Genomic DNA, 21,594 nt, shown 5'->3' with positions numbered 1-21,594 from the left:
AGACAATCGACCGTGTCATTTTCTTTTATCAGCGAAAAACGTTAGGGAATTTTAGTACGCACACCCAGAAAAGAAAGTATTTGACAGTTGACATATTTTCTTTTGCCAATAGCTCGGGAACAAATTAATTAATTAGGATCTTTTTTGTTGTTATTCTTAGAATAGTTATAATTTGATAACTTGTTAATATAGGTACTCTAATAGGTTAATTTATTGTTAAGTTTTTAGGAAAAGAAATTTTGTCAACTGAAAAATTCTTTTTTTCGTGACTACGACTGCACATGAATTTTTCGCTCATAAAGCAAAACACGGTCGATAGTCCTGAGGTTTGTAAATTTGTATTCTGTGTACCAAAATATATCAAATCCATACCCTCGAGTACGCTGTACAGAACTTTTTTTTTTTTGTATAGCTGTGTTACGCGTATTCTCCCTATCTAAAATCGCTAAAGTTTTTCGCATATATATATATATAAAAAAAAAAATAACACAATCGATCGTCCTGGGGTTTCGAAATTTGGATTCTACGTAACAAAATACATACTTTTATCGGATCTAGATGCATTATTTAATTGGAAGATGTAGCTGATGAAGTAGTACTAGCTGCGCTCTTGAAAATGCACTTTTGTTGACCTTTAGCAGTTTTGATAAGTTCAGTAAATTTTCCTGTCTTCAAGTCTTCACCAAATTCCACGCACGACAAATCGATATCATAGCTTATTATATCTAAGCTCTGCTTTAACTATGTTCATTGACAAACGATTCCTTTCGTCACTCCAAAATAATCTGAACTAAACAGACAAGAGCTAAATGAGAGGGAAAATCTCGGACATTTAACGTTGTACAGGTCACCGGACAAGGTGGTCAAAAAACGAACTCTCCAGTAAAATCCCGCAAGTTGGCAACTCTACTTGTAATGGATTCAAACTTGTAAACATGAAATACTGGTTTCCTACATGTGAAAAATTCCTCCGCGTGTGTAATTTAATATGCTACACAATCCCCTTTCACGTAGTACACCCATTCATTTTAACCGTAAGATTACCATTTTTGTGACGATTATTCTTAATTAGTACCCGATGTTCTTTTAAATTATTTTTTTTTAATAGAGGAAGTCCTATTTTCACAGTTTTTTTTTTCAAGGAATTTGTGGAATTTGTTTTGATAATATCTAGCGTAATTTTATGTTAACTTGTTGGCAACACTGAGTATATTGCACGTGAAATAGGTTTACTCACAGTTCGTGTAGCAGAAGACATGGCCAATGGCAATAATGCTTTGAAGCTAATACGTAGCATTTGGAAATACAATGTCGAGGGAAAGAGCTTTGATAGAGTAATGGATAAGGTAGTGATATGCTTTATTTAAATAACTGGAACGTGAATATTAAGAAATAACAATTTCGTAATTGCCTTTGCACTCCTTATTGCGTACTGGTAATGTAAATATTAAATATAATAGGTTGTAGTATTGGATTGTTATTAAATAGGATTGGCAATTATACATTCAAATTCAAATACATATAGCAGTAAAAGTTAATATTTCAATTCTGTATTTCACTAAAATTAATTTAGTGCAAGGCAAATGGTTTTTGTTACACGCATGGTTTAAAAGTCGAAGTGGAGGTCCAGAAATATGAAAATGAAATGAAAGCTTTAAGTTTTACGTCCCACGGTTATGCCGGTTAGGCTAAAGGAGACGGTGATGATGAGTAATGAATGAAATGGTGGAATCAAGAAAGTGGGAGGAAACGGGAGAACCCCGAGAAAACCCACGCACACGGTGTTTGTCCACCACAAAGTTCACTTGGCGGGGACTGGGATCGAACCCGGTACCCCAAGCACCAGAGGTGAACGCTCTACCACTGAGCCACCGCGGCCCTGTCCAGAAATATGAAACCCAGCTAACTAGCCAGATATATATGACGCAAAATAGGTCCACTATGGTACCTATTTAGCTGATCTAGCTAGCTGTAGCATACTGGACCTATTTTGCGGCATATAGGGTGAGTTCGCCAATAGTCGACCGCTGAAAAAAAAAATCTTACTTCTAAGCACTTATAAAGCGTGATGATTTCATAGTATTCGACAAAAGTGAATTATTTGCTTTATTTGGGTTCTTTTGTACCATGCCGTGTGTTAACTGCTCACTTTTAAAGTTTTGCAGTGATATAAAAATACATTTTACGAAAACTCATCAAAATTCCCACTTGTCGACCATCATCGCTCAGTAGTCGACCGCATTCATGCTATTAGTCGACCGCGCGTAATTTCTATCGTTTCTATCACGTAGAAGTAATTGATTGCCTTAGGTGATATTTCGAAATTGTATTATTCGCGAGATTTGAACTTGACAAAACGATTATATAGATTTTATTTAATTTTCATTAAGGTTTTCTCCTTAGTGATTATAAATGAAAGAATCACATTATTGGGATTTGATACATACCTACTTTATTTGGAATAATGGATTTGAATATTAAATAGAATCTCCACGTGAGACAAGACTTCTTTCCTGCGTTATATGCACACGTTATCTTATAACTTATATTACGGTTTTACAAATCCTAAACAAAGTACAAATGTCTAATAATTTAGAAAATCCTAAGGGTTCACTGTTCTCCTGTGTGAAATATGTTTCTCTCCGGTGTTAGGTTTTCTCTCCTGTGTCACTTGAGCACATCGAGTTATCTTCTCATATGTGATAAGGCTTCTCTCCTGTGTTACTTGAGCACATCGAGTTATCTTCTCATATATGATAAGATTTCTCTCCTTTGTTACTTCAGCACGTCTTGTTATCGTCTCATATATGATAAGGTTTCTCTCCCGTGTTAGGTTTCTCTTTTGAGTTACTTGAGCACATTGAGTTATCTTTTCATGTAATAACAGTGAATTCCTGATTGTTTATTCAAATCATTTATATGGTACAATCTGAGCGCAGGAACAGCTTATCTGCAAGTTCTTCCCATGCATAGCCAGATAAATCGGTACACCGAAGATGGAACCATTTATCACATTGACCCCAAACCTACTGATTTATCCTCACTTTCCAAAGCAAAATCGTTTATCACTCCACATCCTGCGCATATGGCTCCATCGCCTTCGTCAATTACATCTTCTTCATTGTGATGTTCTTCTATACCAGCAGTGGTCGTCTTCTTTGATCGTTCTTTGGATTTTTCAGTTTGTTGCTCTTTTTTGCTTTTCTTTCATCCCTTTTGCGTTTCTTTTCCTCCTCTAGTTTCTTCTGTTCTTGTTTTGCAGTCAGTACACGGCGATATTCTTCTGAGCTAATTGCAAACGGTATCTTCTCTACCTTCTTCTTAGGATTTTTGACTGGACTCTTAGGCCAGAACAGATGCTTTTTTAAAAGTTGGCGTTATATATATTGGTCTGATAGTTTTAGGTGTTGTTGCGATATTCTTCTAATTTGATTCACTTGGTACAGTAACAGCATCGCTTTCAATGTCCATTGTTTCTTGCTGTGCTTCTGTAGAAAACAAAGCTTCAGTAGGAGGGTCTTTGGAAGAATAAATATCTTGCCGAATATCCTTCATAGGTTCAGTTTCATTCAGTGTAGTTGATGTGTTTCCTTTCTTCTCATTTGATGGCACAAATTCTGGAATAGACGCTTCCTTTCTCAGAATAATTAAAGGCCTCTCTGATTCTGTTGTTGGAGCAGACATAACTGAAAGTTGTTTTGTTCTTACAGCTTCTAAAGCGCACTGCATATCAAATTCCGAATAGCGGAAAAATTTTCTTTTATATCCCGGAGCCATGCTATCTGTCAAAAATGCACAAAATTTAAATGGTTCGCCATATTTCTAACAACAAAATGCATTGCTATATTATAAAGCAGAAGTAATCAAGAATATATTAACAAAAGTTGTTTTTCAATATTGATAATCTTAATATTTCAGTGTTCTTCCCGAAAGCAGGTTCTGACCTGAAAATACCTGAGTCAAGTGAATCGATATTTTTTTATTGCGATTAATCGGATGGTGATGACGTCCCAAGGACGTGAGACCTAGAATTTAACGTGAGCTCCGAACCAATTGTATTCCCATGGAAAATTGAACCCAGGACTTTATTACAAAGCAGCATACGTTAACACTTACCTGAATTTTGTTGAATTTATTTATGTCCTTTAAGCATTTGTTGCACATGACGGGATAGGGGAGGGAAAAGGATGAGCGAAGGTGTCGGCCAGAGCCTATTATGTAGGTAACATTATGACATGCGCCTGGTATAACTGACAAAACCCCTAAGAAATCTGTCAGAAGAACCGGCATTGGGGTTTCAACCCGCAGATCTCTCCATACCAATTCGCAATCGAGCAGGCTAGGCACTGAACAACGTGTCTGATACCTGTCTCCAAGAAATTATTATTATTTCTCTCATTTAGGGAGACGTGGTAGACGTACAGGAAACTCTTCTTGTTCTCGTATGTTTGCTTGTTTCTTTGTTTATTATGGTTTAATCCCTTCTTAGGATCAAGACTATGTAGAGACGTGGACCTACAGTTTATAGTAATATTCGAATCGCTTTAATTTGTTCTATGCTCTCCCGCTTCGAATTGAACTCGGGACACAGAGCACCAAAGGCACGGGTGATACCCATTAGACCAGCGAGGAGGGCTTCTTGTTCTCGTGTAAAAAATCTTGGTTTCACATTGAAATAGTAGATCGTCAGAAAAAGAAACTTTCAACTAAGTTACTGAACAAATTCCAGTCAGCAAAACGCGAAACATAGTATGAAACAGTGCGGTCGACAGGTGGCACGAAATATTCCAATAGTCGACCAACACGAGAAACAGGCGGTCGATTTTTGGAATATGTCACGAAATCAAAAATTTTATACATGCGTGTTGAAAAACAGACCTTAATACCAAACAGGAAATAATTTGAAGCAATTTGGCGCACTCTCAAATAATCCAATAATCGACCACCCTTGGTCGACAATTGGTTTGTATGGGAAAGAAAAAATGCCAAATTCCGACCACATTTTAACATGTATTTTTTCATTTAATACTCTCCAGTTATTGACAAATTATACTGTACAGCTTCTAGAATAACTTAGTTATGTAACAAAAACATTTCTTACCTCATGTACTATCTATATCCTCAGAAAAGCGAAAAACGACAGGTGCACAAGATTTCCATTACACGCTGTCGTAAACTGTGCACCTGAGTCGTAATTCTACAGATACGTCGAAATTTATCGGTGAAAGACGACCAGCTGGCCAATGGAGAGGGAAACAATGATTGTCATTGGTGGTATATGATGCAAGCTTTATCGTAAATCACTTTCCACTTCAAAAGACCATTAGATATATTTTATATACACAATAATAAACAAAAATGGTCGACTATTGGATGGCGGTCGACTATTGGCGAACTTACCCTATATCAAACGTATAATTTTGATAAATCTGTACCATGTACGACTATGGAAGAGTTTATAGGGCAAGAGTGCACTTTGTGCAGAACGTTCATAAGAACAAATATTTAAACGAGCCCTGCGGGGCTTCTAACTCCCTTCGCTCGCTCAGCTTTGTTTTGTGATGTAACATGGAGATATTATATTTGCAAGATTGGAGGAGAAATTAAAAGATACCCAAAATCACTTGTTCTGCACAAAGTGTACTCTTACCCAGTTATAGTTTATGACAAACAGTATCCACTGATCTGATTGCAAGAGATTTGAGAAGATTCAAGTGAACAAATCGCGGTAATAGGAACAACATGTACCAATAAACAAATAAAGTATTAACAGTACAGGTCGATTGCACGGATCCATACACAGATTTATTGAATAGTTATATACTTCTTTTTCACCGATTCGACTGTTTACATTACAGAATCATTTTGGGGTATGGACGTGCACAAAAGACACTACACAACTTATGCTAGGTTGGCACTATAAAGTACGAATGCAACCAGCGCAGTGAAGCCCCAAAGGGGCGATACGTTAATATACACAATGTCTGTCATCTCCGCTATTACTCGCAATTCCAGCATTAACACAATACATAATCTTTTAGTGTACATTTGCTGCTTCACCGACACTTTATTTATTCCGCTTCTTTAGTTCACATACTGCCTTCAACTTTGCATATCTTGAATCACGTCACTTCACTTTGTATACAGTGCGCGAGAGATAGCATGGGCTATGAGAAGCGGAAGGTAGGAAGAACGAAAGGCGGAAATTTTGGCACCGGAAATTTTGGCACCAGTAGTTTTGACACGGTAATTTTGGCACCGGTAATTTTGACACCAAGAAAAGAAGCAAACGGAAATTTTGGCACCATTTATAATAGAAGTATAGAAAATATGAGAAAATACTCTGAATGTAATAGATATTTAAATTCACATGTTATTAGCTAGAACTGCTCCAGCGCGACGAATCAAACTAGTGACGAATGTACAGTCAGCGACAAAATTTCTTTCTCTTCTGTAAAATTTATTTTGCTTATAACTTTGGAATTGATGGACTGATTTGAGTAGTTCTCTGAAATTTACCGAAAACTATATGTGCTTTAAGTTCCTGAATATTGCACTCAAATCTGTTCGTCCATTCGAGAGATATTCGCGGAAGAAATTTTAACATAGGAAAAGAACTTTTTTTACTGACAGTACTGACACCGGGAAAGGTACTATTGGCAGTTTCATTATATATTCAAAGCAAGTTAAAATCCCCCTCTAATGGGTTTGTAATTTACTTTCAAGTGCAAACAGTAAAAGCTAATTGGAACCATGGAAATTGAAGTACAGAGAAAGAAAATTAGAAAACACTCTGGATATAATAGATGTTAATGTACCAATTTATTTTGCAGAGGAGATTACACCGAGATTCTTTCCATCGAAACTTTCCACGAGCAATGTTTTACAGTTGGGATTATTGTGAACCATATATTATTGCAAATCATGTATTATTGAAATTCATTTATTGATTTGTTAATTTTTCTTGCGTAAGTGTGTATTTAAGTTTTCTTAGTTAAGAGTTCAACAATTTCCATTTTGACTTGCTTTGAATACCTAATGAAGCTACCAATATTACCTTTTACTGGTGTTTGTACATTCGTCGCTGGTTTCATTATTCGTGCTGATACAGTTCTAGTCATTAGCATGTGAACGTAAATATCTATTATATCCAGAGTATTTTCTATATTTTTTTCTCTGTACTTCAATTTCCGTGGTTCGAATCAGCTGTTACTGTTTGCACTTGAAAGTAAAATACAAACCCAGTGCAGTGAACATAATGCAGTCTTCAGCACCTCAAAGAAGATACAGTTTTCCATAAATTACAGAAAACTTCTCAAATCAGTCCATCAATTCCAAAGTTACACGCAAATAAATTTTACAGAAGAGAAAGAAATTTTGTCGCTGACTGTACATTCGTTACTGGTTTGATTCGTCGCGCTGGAACAGTCCTAGTTAATAACACGTGAATTTAAATATCTATTACAGTCAGAGTATTTCCTCACATTTTCTGTACTTCAATTATAAATGGTGCCAAAATTTCCGTTTGCTTCGTTTCTTGGTGCCAAAATTACCGGTGCTAAAATTACCGTGTCAAAAGTACTGGTGCCAAAATTTCCGGTGCCAAAATTACCGCGCCCCAGGAAGAACGCCATCCGCTGCGAGGGTGACAGCGGAAAGAGAGAAGACTTTTTGGTAGCTTTTCTAACTCATGCTGATATTAACCTCGAACATAAGTAAAAACAATGGATAATAACTTCTTAACGTAACTTATATATATCACGATAGGCTTACCTGTAGCTTCAGGTATTTATAAAGGCTCTATACTATCCATACAATCTATCTCATCATCATAGTCTTCCGTCTCATCATCACTTTCTTCTGAGGAGTCACTATTACTTCCACTATCCTCGGCCAAGTTTATTGGAATGTTTTCAGTAAGAACGTCTAACTGAAGCTCCATTTGCAAATATGCTTGTCACATCTTTGTGTTTTATCACACTTTGCCTTCCACTCTTCCGCTGTTATAATTGTAAGCTTCTCTCTGGCGAGTTTCATTGCATCGTTAATGGAAAAAGTAGTATTTCTTGCTGCTATATATTCTTTGACTCCAGCCCAAATCAACTCTATTGGGTTTAGATCAGGATACGGGGACAAGCTTAGAACTGAATGTCCATATTCAGCAAGGAGCAAATTTAATTTAAATGTTCGAAAAGAAGCTTTATTGGCTTTGATTAAACTATAAATTTCTGGTGTGTACACTTCTCCCAAAATATAATTGCATGCCCGAATTTTTCTAAGTCCCTTAATTTTTTTTTTTTTGTAAGTTTGGCAACAGCGCAGTCGACGTAATGGTAGGGAAAGTCAACAGAAAAAAATAACGAGACTTCCCAACACAGCTCACAGTTTGCTGTTTGAAATACTCAGTTCTCTTTTTATAACTTAATGTAATGATACATTTAGAACATCTCATAGTACGGGGTAAATGCAGAAAACTTGGTTGAAAGTAAAGCACACACGCTTTTTGACCACAATATTCGTTAAAGAAAGGAGGAAGAGTTGTTAAGGAGTTCGTCCTCTATTCATGAAATAGGAATGCAACTTCAGAGTTGTTTCGATAGCCATGCGTGTTAAGTTCTTGCTTTCTGTGCGTATTTAGTACTTTTGAACCTGGTTCGAATCCTACTCGATGCTCTTACTTTTTTTTCATTTTGTAATTTTTCATTTATTTTTGCCTCAAACTTTTATAGTATATGTATTACACGGATGTGATGGACAACTTTCTAATTTATCCAAAAATAAGAAGGTGTACAGGTCTAAAACCTTTTCTATACCTAGGTATATCCCAGTGTGATTCTTCCTTAGTGCAAATTACTTCTTGCATCGATCCGTAAGATTTTCATAAACCTCAAAATAAATCCGGAGTTCAAGAGTCCAGGAGGAAAACAGCACACTAAAGGTAAATAAATGAAAAGTGAGTCTAAGGCTCATTTCAGTAAAAAATGTCTACTATTAGGTGCCTTAGAAATAATATGTATTAGTATGACTTTGAGATTTGTCAATATTGTCCCCTTAATTAATTTGTCATGTATGAAACGGGCTCAGGTGCGCAACTAATCGAACCACAGACCTTGTCGTGTGGGAGGGCCCACAGACTCCGCGGGTCCATAAAGTGTAAGAGAAAGATGGGGCCCAAGAATAAGAAAAACAACTTTTCTATAGGGCCCTACCACGGTCATTAATGCTTCCCCCCAGAAAAAATCTAAGTTACGGCGCTGGTTACATGTTATCTTGGTGTATCAGAACCATTTTAGATAGGTTTTCACAACGATCTCACATTTTTTCACTTAAATGTCTTAATAGTTCTCAGTAGTATCACTGTTTGCTAGAATGACCTCAGTTTCAAGAAACATTGGCCATCATCTTACCCCGAACAATCTCTCATGTGTATTTTGCGAGTGGAGATGAGATGTTTTCTCTACTGCTTTCAAATCGGTGTTTTTCAGGTTCCAAATAGTAGTGTTGTCCGGTTCCGAGCCGAACTGAGAAGTGAGCCGAGCCAACAGCTCATCCAACCGTGCCGGCTCGAGCCAATGGCTTACCTGAGCTGATCGCTCACCCCAACCGAGCAAAGCTCGAGCTGATGGCTTATCTGAACCTAGCTGAGTCGAGCCGAACCGAGCCGGTAGCTCATCTCAACCGACCCGGTTCTAGCCAATGGCTCACCTGAGCCGAGCCGAACCGAGCCAATGGCTCTTTCCAATCGACCCGACTCGTGCTGTTGGCTCAGTTGAACCGAGCCAGAGTTCAAGCTGCGCCGGTGGCTCAGGGCTCGAGCCGAGCCGGTTGACACAACTATTTCCAACTCGATAAAGGTTTTGCGTAGCTATCGTAAAGAATTAATCGATTTAAGCAGTGTTTAGTAGTTTTTATCGGTTCAGGTGAGTAGGGTCATGGTTTTCATGTCCTTTCTTTGGTTATGACCCGAGTACTCTAAATCATATCCTTAACTTTAACAGTTTTCTGAGCATACAGAAAACCAACTGAGAAAGGTGATAAATTTTCTTCTATCGCTCGTTGAGATCGAGGAAAGCAAGATTGCGTAGAGTAGACCCGAGAGGCACACGTAGAAGGTAAATATACAGTATATTCACCATTTGCTAACATTATTTTAGTATGAGCAGAGATCAGAAAGTTATTTTTCAAAAGTAGCTGCTTCACAGCTACATGATAAAAATTGAAGCTCGCTATTCTGATTTTCACGAAGCTTTGCACCCCTTGTAAACAATGCAGACTGCAGTGCACAAATGTTGCCAACTAATTAAACAAAAAATGTTATATGTAATTTTGTGCTAAGAAATAAACAAACTGAATGGGAAAAAACAATGAGATTAAAAATGAAATGGCATGGTCTTGTGATAGGAGAATCAGGAACCATTTTCTCTCGTTTGCAGTGGCGTGCGCACTGCTCTCCTGAATCTTACAACTACTATGTAAACGCAGACATGCACCAGAAGAAAGAAGGGCAGAACGTTAAATTCCTTCTAGAACTGTAAATTACAACTAAAACTTACTATTCCCACTCCTAACGTTTCCTCTAGCTGAGAATCTACCTAAAATGTTAGGATTCGGAGCCACTATTACATGATGACTTAGTATTCCTACTAGCAGATCTATGGTTGGATGGATGGATTAAAGTTTATAGTCCCCTTCAACACAAGGTTCTATGAGATTTGGACCTACAGTCGAACGAGTGATCCGAACTACATGAACTTCCTCCGAAAATCGAACGCGGGTCTCCCGCCCGACGACGAGTACGCGGATCATATAGCCACAAAGAAGTTAATTATCAGATCTAGAAACATGTACAGTTGTACTCACGACTTCTATTCAAAATTGAGCTCTTGGGGGGCCGCGGTAGCTCAGTGGTAGAGCGTTCACCTCTGGCACATGGGGTTTCTGGCTCGATCCCAGTTTGCGCCAAGTGAAGCTTGTGGTAGGCAAACACCGTGTGCGTGGGTTTCCTCTGGGTCCTTCAGTTTCCTCCCACTTTCTTCATTCCAACATTTCATTCATGTTTTCATCATCACCGTCTCCTTTAGCCTAGTCTGCATAAACGTGGGACGTAAAACTCGAAATATTTCATTTCATTTCATTTCAAAATTGAGCTCCTTGTACGTTTCCATTATAGGCGAGCGAGTGTTTGGAACAAGCAATTGTTCATTCTGCAAGAACTTGAAAACTACTGAGTTTACTTATTTATTGAATAGAGAATTTATTATTTTATTTCCTTTGTTATATGTAATAAAATACCTATAAAATATATTTTGAATCCTCGTGACTTATCCTTTCATTTGATATATAACAGAAAAGTTACGCCATAAACTAATATCAGTCATGAGAGTATGAAGACTCTATCGACATCTTATTCAACAAATTCCAAGAAACTTTTTAGATTCTACATAGGAACAAAGACAATTATTTAACATGCACATAGTACCTCCTCTTAATTTCACTGCAGACAGAAAAATATAAGACTCAAAAGTTATGAACATTCCTATCCAATATTATAAAAATTCTTAAATGTTGAAGATTCATTTGTACATTATTTCATTTCTGGCACCGAATATTCGTTTTTTGCATCTTTTAAATGGTCATTTATTCTGATCGCATTTTAAAAAGGCGATATAGAAATTATAACTGAAAAAATTAGCCTCATATTACTTCGTAGTGAATCACTAAAACAGGTTTTATCCTCTTTAACTTCTATCTCCCTCTCACACACACACACACACACTCTCTCTTTTTTTTTTTAATTGACTATTTCCTCATCTCTAATGAAAGGTCAAACAAGGATCTGAAATACTATAAGGAACTTATTATCTTCAATAAGAACAGCGAGTTCACTTGATTTCTCTTTTTCATTTTCTTAGCCCATTCTCATGAAACGACACAACTGTTTGACAACAATTCTTTGTGAAAAACTGAAAAATAACTATGAGTTAGCAACATTGAAGCTGATACTAATAACAGTTTATTCTTCCATGAGCAAATAGTACACAACAAATGCAATGTATTATGGTAATTCATGTATTAAGGCACAGCAAGAACATTTAGGTTTCGACTCAAAGTATGTATCTATATGGGATCAAAATCTTGAACCAAAATTGAATTTGTAAGGAAAAACTTACAACAAATGAGAAAGCACAAGAAGTGCGCGCCACAATTTAAAGATGTCGCCCAAGGAAGCCAATAGGTTACCTGCTGCTCCGAGTTATTCTGTTAAACATAAACAAGGCAAACCCGCAAGTGCAGAAGAAAAGCAAATACTTTATCTAACGATATCAACGTTGTTCAATTCACTTGAAGAAAATTAAGACCTATAATAGCTAATTTTCATGTTCTCATAGAATATTTATTTACTTACTTTGTAGTACTGAAGTTAGTATTTGTACATTCGCATGTTAAGAAAGCACATCAATAAATTGAACTAAAGGGGGAAAAGTACCATCTGTTTTTCATGGATATGCTTAATGATTTAGGTAATACATGAAAAAGAAATAATTTCCCATAATGATAAATATGCTTGCTGTTACATACCAGTACCTTCTCTTTATCGTTCAGTTGACAATTTGACATAACTCATTGTAATTTCATCTATAATTACAGTTTGGAGAAAAATAACAATGTTCAGTTGCTCTTAAAGGAGGAGGGATTATATAGTATTGGGTATTTTGCACTATATTACGGCAATTGTGTGAGAGTGACACGAGTAATGCACATCGCAGTAGCAGAAATACATGCACGTGCTGCAGCAGAAATATTGCGGGAAACAGATTAAACAATTTCCTCTTCACCAATCAGCAAATAGTCGTGCGCGCAGTGATAAAACATCAAGTTACGCGGTTTGTTTTTGAAAGGTGCAAAGGACTGTGAAAAACGCTTTAGTTTTCCAGAAACGTATTCTCTAATTAAGCTCTTGTCACAAATACAGTTTACTTGCATCATGCATTATAATATATGTCATGACATTTACATGCGTAACTGAACTTAAAACTTTGGTTAAAATATTACATAAAAGCTTTGTCTGTCAATTTGCATTTCACAGTAACGTATGCATTTTGTCTGCTCTTTTTAAAGTATATATATATTACCCCTCCCTGAAAAATGTATATACTTTCGCTGCTAGAATGGCATATAGGTCTGTTTTAAGAGTCATTACTATCCTTTTGACCGATCGTCACTATGCAATTTATTTCAGAAAATTTTCTTGTAATAATGTTGCAAAATAATTGGAGACAGAAATTAGAAAACAATCATATTTTCTCCCTATCATCATATAAAAATTTACTAAAAATTGTGAAAAAATGTTGGAGTTGCAAAATATTTTTGCGTCCTGGAAAAGATTTATTTGAAGCTTTAATGCAAAATTCGCTACACACTATAAAAATATGTAGCTCAGCTACAGGTTTAGACTTGTAGCGCCGCTACATCTAGAGCTACAAAATTTGTAGCTTCGCCACAAATAGCGCGCTACTTCCGAACCGACTATGAGTTATATAAGTAACAATTATCACCTAGTGTAACTTGTGTCATATACTGTATATAAGGAAAAGTTAATGACAAAGTAACGCGATACATTTTAAAAGTAACTTAACCAACAGATTGAACTCTAGACAAGATATTTCACGTTTTTGCCAAATTATATTTCTAAATCATCATGCTTTCTAAAAGTACTGGAGAGGTTTGAGAAAAGCCTTCGGGTCTCATCCTAAACGAAGGGAAAATCTCAACCTACACCTCCTCGCGGGAGAAAGCGGGCAACGTCTTTGACGGCTAACGTAGGTGGGGAAAGATCGACTCCCGGGATAAGGAGTCAGCTTGTACCAAGTGCCAACGGCTTTCTCGGAGAGCGGGTGGAGGTCAGGGCATCTTCTTGTCTTTAGGAGGAGAAACTGTCCTAAAAGGCGGATGAACCACTAGATAGTCAACAGCATGGAGATGTGAAAAGGAAATGGGAATACTACCACATTATCTTTTTCCCAGAAGGGACGAAGGAGGAGAATAAATAAATATGAGGGTTCTTCCTGAGGTAAAATATTCCGGAGGTAAAATAGTCCCCCGTTCGGATCTCCGGGTGGGGACTGCTCCGGGAAGAATCATCAGAGGAGAAAATAATAACTTTCATTTCAGCATAGGAACCTGGAACGTACGGACTCTACGACGTGAGGGAAAACTTGAAAATTTAAAAGTGGAAATGGACAAATGTAAAGTGGACATAGCTGGCTTGAGTGAAGTGAGATGTCCAGGGAAAGATGAGATAATATCGGGAAATTACAGAATATACTATTCGGGAGGCGATAAGGGCGAGAATGGTGTCGCGATAGCAATGAAGAACGAAGTAGCAAGAAGTGTAACCAAAGTGGAATACTGTCAGTGACCGCTTGATGTTTGTAAAACTACATGCAAAACCAGTGGATATTGTGATAATACAAGTGTATATACTAACAACCGGCCATGATTATAATGAAGTAGAAGTGATGTATGATCAGATTAGTGACATATTGCGTCAGGAAGGAAGGGGTAAGGTCAACGCCGTAGTAATGGGAGACTTCAACAGCGTAGTAGAGGAGGAGCTGAGAATAAGGTAGTGGGACCGTTTGGACTAGGTAGAAGAAACGAACAAGGTCAAATACTTATGGATTTCAATAGGCAACATGATCTGGTGATGATTAACACGTGGTTTAAGAAAAGAAAAACCAAGCTGTACACGTGAAAAATTCCAGGAGATACGAAACGCTACCAAATCGACTACGTTCTTGTGAAGCAACGTTTCAGGAATAGTGTACGAGACGCGAAGACACTGCCAGGAGCGGACATTGATTCGGATCACAATCTGGTGTACAAACCTGGTTAAAGTCGATCAAGAAAAAGAGGAAGAGAAATCGAAAATGGAACTTGGAGCGACTAAGAAATATCGACGATGATGTAAAAGAAGAAATTGAAGAAAAATTATGTGCAATTGGCGATGTGGTTGACAATATAGAGAATAGTTGGGGAAAAGTTAAACAGATTCTATTTGACACACTCCATAATAACATTGGCAGGATGAAAGAGCACCGAGAAAACCATGGGTAACTGAAGCATTGCTTAAGAAGTTGGAAGAACGCAGAAGGGCGAAAACCACGGACATCAAGGAATGCAGAAGGCTTAATAATGAATTGAGAAGAGAGGTAGACAAAGCCAAAGAAAAGTACATGGAACAGATATGTGAAGAAATAATGGAACTTCAACGGCGCGGCAGATATGATCTGATGTACCAGAAAGCACAAGAATTAGGCGAGAAAGCTAATAAAAGTATATGAACGTTCGGGATCAAAGATCAAGAAGATAATGTAACCACTGACCATCAAAGAATCCTTAGAATTTGGGAGGAATACATAAAAGATCTGTATGATCAGAAGAACCACCCCAAAGATATTGCGATCGAAGAAGAGAAAGAGGTGGATGATGATGAAAAAGGACTCAGTATATTGAAAAGTGAAGTAGTACAAGCAATCAAAGACATGCGAAGGAGAAAGGCCACTGGAGACAACGACATACCAGTAGATTTGCTCAAGGGATTAGGAGACAACGCAATGAAAGTACTGACTTCACTTATTAACAAGATCTACCTGAGTGGAGAATGGTCAAAGGATTTTCTTGATGTTACAATGATTGAATTGGCCAAGAAAAAGCAAGCAAAGAAGTGCAGCGATCACAGAACCATTAGCCTGATTTCCTATACTGGAAAGATCATTGCACGCATACTGAATAGGCGGCTGGAAAGTAAGATAGATGAGAGGTTAGAAGAAGATCAATTTGGATTCCGGAAAGGAAAAGGCACCAGAGATGCTATTGGATTGATGAGAGTTATATCAAAAAGAATTCTTGATGTAAAAGAAGAGTTGTGTTTGTGCTTCATCGACTGGCGAAAAGCTTTCGACTGAGTCAGTTGGACGAAACTTCTGAAAATACTTAAAGAAATCGAAGTCAACTGGAGAGATCGACGACTCATTCAAAACCTGTACACAGGACAACGAGTGAAGCTGCGCTTGAATGAAGGAGAAACCAATAGTGTGGAGATTGGAAGAGGAGTCAAACAAGGATTTAGTTTGTCGCCCCAATTATTCAACATTTACAGTGAATGTTTAATGAAGGAAGCATTGATGGGAATTGGAGATTTCAAGATTGGAGGGCAGATCATTAACAAGATCAGGTATACAGATGATACGGTTATAATAGCTAAAACCGAAGGAGGACTACAGGAGATGATTGACAAAATAGTTGACATGGATGGAAATTAACATCGAAAAGTCGAAAGTCATGAGAATATCCCGTGGAAACACGCCCTTACGGATCAGAGTAGAACAAAGAGAACTTGAAGAGGTTGATAATTTCTAGTATCTGGGAAGTATTTTGACGAGAAACGCTTACTGCACCAAAGAGATCAGGTCAAGAATTGCCATAGCTAAAGAAGAATTCAACAAGAAAAGATCACTCTTAACTAGCAGGCTCAATATTGGATTTAAGAAGAAGTTGGTCAAGTGCTATATATGGAGCATTGGACTGTATGGTTCAGAGCCTTGGACATAACGGAAGTTAGAGAGGAAATCTTTGGAGAGCTTCGAAATGTGGTGTTGGAGGAAGATGGAGAAAATAAAATGGACAGAGAGAGCAACAAACGAAGATGTTTAAAACGGATAGAAGAAAAGAGGACACTTCTAGCCACCATCTTTTGTAGAAAGGCCAATTGGATTGGACACATCTTGCGAAGAAATATTCTTCTCCACCCGCCATAGAAGGAAAGATGGAAGGGAAGTGAGGAATAGGAAGAAGAACACAGCTGATCGATGATTTGGAAGATAGGAGAAAATATTGGGAGTTAAAAGAGGAAGCTGAAGATCGACAAAAGTGGAAGAAACATTTCCAGGCGAAAATCTAAAATTAAAAAAAAAAAAATCCTCATTAGTTCCAGGACCTGCCGAAAGGCAGAATACTTAATAATAATAATAATAATAGTAATATCATTTTGCTTTTAATGTGCCTATATTAGGCCTCTTCAAAATTACCTATATATATTTAAAAGTTTGAACTACCTTTTAGAAAATTCATTTCCGATAATTCATGAATCTTCACGCTTACGCTGTGAAACATGAGGGAACATCAGCGTGTCATTGTTGCCCAAATTTGATACTCAAACACTTTTACTGATATCTCCAACATAACAGCAAAGTGCATAAACAGTAAAGAAAATGTGAGGTAATTGTCACTTGAATATCTTTTTTCCAATGAAAATTCTGCAGTGCTCTATGGTTGCGAAACATGGTGTTGTAAACAAAACCTGTGAAGTTTTATTTTCAATAATAAAAAACACCGTTCTCTTTAGTTGTTCACCGTTGTTTTTCAAATGTCCGATAAAAACCATGGCCCTACTCACCTGAACTGATATAAGCTACTGAACACTTCGTAAATCCATTAATTCTTCAAGATAGATATACAAGAAATTTATCGCGTTGGAAATTTACACCTGACTTTACAAGAACTTTGTTTTGTAACAGTCCTCTTCACAGCCGAACCAAGGATTTCTTTAAGGAGAAATCAGATACAAGAAGACTCTCTAAGCCGGACAAACAGTCACTTCCATAAAAGCGACAACCGATCTAACCTCTAGCGACGAAACTCAGTCCCTTTGAATGCGTTGAATGAAACGCGCCGACTCTAATTGTGCAATTGGTTTAAATTGGTCGGCTCGCGGCTTGTTCACCACAGAGCCGAGCTCAGAAAGACCGCTCATATATCACGTCTACCGAGCCGATAGCGCACCTCAACCGAGCCGACTCGAGAGAATGGTTCATCTGAGCCGAGTCGAACAGAGCGGATAGCTCATCGCAACCTAACCGGCTCTGTGGTGCGCATTACCGAGCTTTTATTGGGTACCTCTACTAGAAGGATATCACCTCAAAAATCCAACTAAATATGTGTCAATTGTTTAGGAACCGTGCAACTTGTAATGCTACTGTGAGAATTTGCGTTGCAGATTTCTAAAAGGTCAAAGGGTCATTGTTAATGAACTTCGCTGCAGTGTACCTTCAATAATACTGACCCAAAAAACATTGATATTACCCATGACAGTATTTCAAAATCAAAACCTTTGGTGTGCTATAGATATTATAGACATTTTGTATCAGAAGTTACAACATCCTCTGATGAAGTCTTGAAGATACAGATGTGGGAGAGCATGAGGAAAATATTGACGAGGCAGGTTCTCAAATCTGAATGCTGAACACAGTTGGCCGCGAATTTAGTGTTTTTTCTAGGTGTACGTTTCCCCTCGAAGCTGAAACATCGCCCTGTGCAGGATTTAAGATAGACTAAATAGTGTCCCACTGTGGCCTCAACTCATTTTGATTTTTCTTCAAACTTTTCTATAGGAAAATGTGAAAGAGATCTCACTTTTGAGCACATCATTTAAAAAGAGGATACAACCAAGTTTTTTTTTTTTTTTTTTTTTTTTTAAATCGTAGTTCAATGTATGGCTTACATCCACTACTTAGAACCTGAGACAAAACATTTGAAAACAGAGAATACACCTCATCTTCTCTCGTAAAATACTAAGTGAGAATGTTGGGAGTAAGGTGATGGCCAAGGTATTATGTAATTGAGTGCATTCTTGTGAGATATATTTTAGCAAGCGGTGATACTATATAGAGCTATTAAGAGCTATTGGTTCTGATACACCAAGACAACAATAAAGTCCATACTGGGAAGAAATAAAATGTCTCACCAAATTTAGTACCCTAAAACTTTTTTTTCTATTTCCTACTTATAATAATAATAATAATAATAATAATAATAATAATAATAATAATAATAATAATAATAATAATAATAATAATAATAATAATAGATTTTGAGTTTAGCGCCCTTTTCAGCAGTGAGGCTATTTGAGAAGTAAACCTACAACTTAACGTAGGCCTCGAACCACATGAACTCCCGCCGGGAATCGAATCCGGGTCTCCCACAAGAAAGATGCGTATAATAATAATAATAATAATAATAATAATAATAATAATAATAATAATAATAATAATAATAACAATAATAATAATAATAATAATAGATTTTGAGTTTAGCGCCCCTTTCAGCAGTGAGGCTATATAAGAAGTAAACCTACAACTTAATGTAGACCCCGAACCACATGAGCACCCGCCGGGAATCGAACCCGGGTCTTCCATGCCAAAGACATGTATAATAATAATAATAATAATAATAATAATAATAATAATAATAATAATACGAATTGCGTTATTAGATCTAATACTGATTTCCTGAACACTAGATCTCCGGATTTATTTACAGGCAGGGTTGGCAAAACCATGGTTTTTATTGAAACAACCAAAAAACCGGTTTTTTTGGTTTAAATAATTTGCTCTATGTATTTATATCACATATGGATAGAAATAAGTTTGTTTCTTCTTGGTGTTATTATGCAACAGCGGGATTATGCTGGAAGAGGCCACATACGCTTAAAGCGGAATCCAAACCGCTTCTCGGCTTACATCGGAGAGAAACTGTCCTCCTTTTGAACTCGAAACCGGGGCTAATTGGCCAGACTCACGAAGGACTCCTGATAAAAATACGTTGTACTGATCTTTACATACCTGTTAATATAATTGTCAAGAGTCATTTCAGAAGAACAAAAAGATAAATCAGCTGCACAATGGAAACCATTATACTGAATTACATACGGACAATTTCAAAATACTGCAGAGTACAGAAGAACTAATTTAGTCCAAGTAAATTCACAGGTTTGTATGTCCTCATCCCCCAAAAAAGTACTGCATTTCGATGTTTTTTATCCATAGTAAATATTTTTAAAATGAAACAAGATTCAGAATTTTTCTTTGATTGCAACTGCATAACAATAATAACAAACTATAACAGATCACAAAAGAAACATTAATAAACTTATATAAAAAAGTTGCTTTTGTAGTATAATCTCTTTGAGTAATGTGAGCTCCTTCGTGGCTAAGCGGTTAACGTACGCGCCTTTGGCGTGGGAGACTTGGATTCGATTCCCGGCGGAAGCTGATGTGGTTCGGATTTCACGTTAATCAGTAGGTCCACGTCTCATATAGCCTCGCTGCTGAACGGGACGTTAAACTCAACTCCAACTCTTCGAGTAATGAATGGGGAATGTAGGTCTGAATATAATACGAATAACATACTGGAATTAAACATGATAATCCACAAGTATGTATTCGTATTCATCACGATTTTACGAACACTTACACTTTTACGAACATTTTTCGTTTTTTGGTTTAAACCAGTTGGTTTGTTTTTGAAAAAACCAGCGGGTTTAAACTAGCCAACCCTGTTTACAGGTTTTCGAAAATTTTATGGATCGATGCAAGAAGTTATTTGCACTAAGGGGGAGTCACATTGGGATATATAGGAAAGGTTTTATGCCTGTACACCTTATTTTTGGATAAATTAGAAAGTTGTCCATCAGCTCCGTTTCCATCTATTAAAATGCTAAAATAGTAATTAAAAGCGCCTGAGCTCCAACCTATAACTTTAGCTTTCAGATCTTTCATTTCCGGTATGTGTGATTTCACGTTTAACAGAGACAAACATTTTAAGTATTTGTACTTTAAATAGTCTAAATTAGTTAACTATATCTTTTTCATAAAGTTTATGATATAAAATTATTGTTCAAAGCCTTTGTATTTTAATAAACCTTCTCTAAAATCAATGCATGTGAATTGTGCTTCCATCTTCCGAGTTCTTTTAAACTATATGTTGAGGACGTTTATATGTTTGTGGTCAATCCTTTCGACAATGAGATCTCGGAAATTACAGGCTCTAGAAAGATGACGTTTTCACTGATCGATTGGAAATTTTGCCTAGTTCTAATTGAATATTTTTTTTAAAAAAACATGGCCATTATTTTTTTAATTACATTTTCTTAGGGTACAATGGAAGCGTTGAAATTAAAAAGAAAAAAACTAAAGTATCATATCCTATGCGTTATACATTCCAACACCACATTGTTGTATATTGGGGTTGTATATGTCTCAGGCGTTTGTTTCATGGTCAAATGAAAAAGGAAGGATAACCATTTCTCGAGTCTAAGATAAATCTTTATTTTTTGAGTGTTTTGCCCAATGAACACCATATATAACTAACATTATAATTAATTGTATATGTAATGTATTTGTTTATTACATACTGCATGCAAGAAGAAAGAAAACGCTGGTCATACATGAATTAGAAACTCCAACCGGAAGTAGGCTCAAATCTTGCAAACGGTGCGAGATATTGAGAAAAAATAGTCGAAAAAATCTCCCCTTTATGATACCCCTTGCCGATTTATATATATATATATATATATATATATATATATATATATATATATATATATATATATATATATATATATATATATGAAGACGTCTTTCACTGGTGTCTGTAAAGGGGCATGTACATATGTTGTGAGGAATGAGAAGGAGATTTATACTCATATGCGAATGATGCGCTGTGTAGAGAGCGCAGGTTCAGCTAGTATACTAT

The 21,594-nt window shown here is 36.8% G+C and overlaps 1 protein-coding gene across 4 annotated transcripts in view; it reads left to right on the top strand.

The window, feature by feature from the left end:
- Window positions 1–1,210: 1,210 nt before the first annotated feature.
- LOC145690519 (acyl-coenzyme A thioesterase 13-like) overlaps window positions 1,211–21,594 on the top strand; it is a 95,515-nt gene continuing 75,131 nt past the window's right edge. For all 4 annotated transcript variants that reach the window (XM_081765477.1, XM_081765478.1, XM_081765476.1 and 1 more), the window contains exon 1: window positions 1,211–1,346. In XM_081765477.1, coding sequence (XP_081621603.1) covers window positions 1,257–1,346 — 90 coding nt within the window. In that variant the 5' untranslated portion in view covers window positions 1,211–1,256. The remainder of the gene's footprint in view (window positions 1,347–21,594) is intronic.

The sequence above is a fragment of the Thermobia domestica genome, chromosome 7, assembly GCF_964235325.1.
Source record: "Thermobia domestica chromosome 7, izTheDome1.hap1.1, whole genome shotgun sequence".
Taxonomy (NCBI): Eukaryota; Metazoa; Arthropoda; class Insecta; order Zygentoma; family Lepismatidae; genus Thermobia; species Thermobia domestica.
The sequence above is the reverse complement of the archived record's forward strand: the minus strand, read 5'-3'. Positions and strand labels throughout refer to the sequence as shown.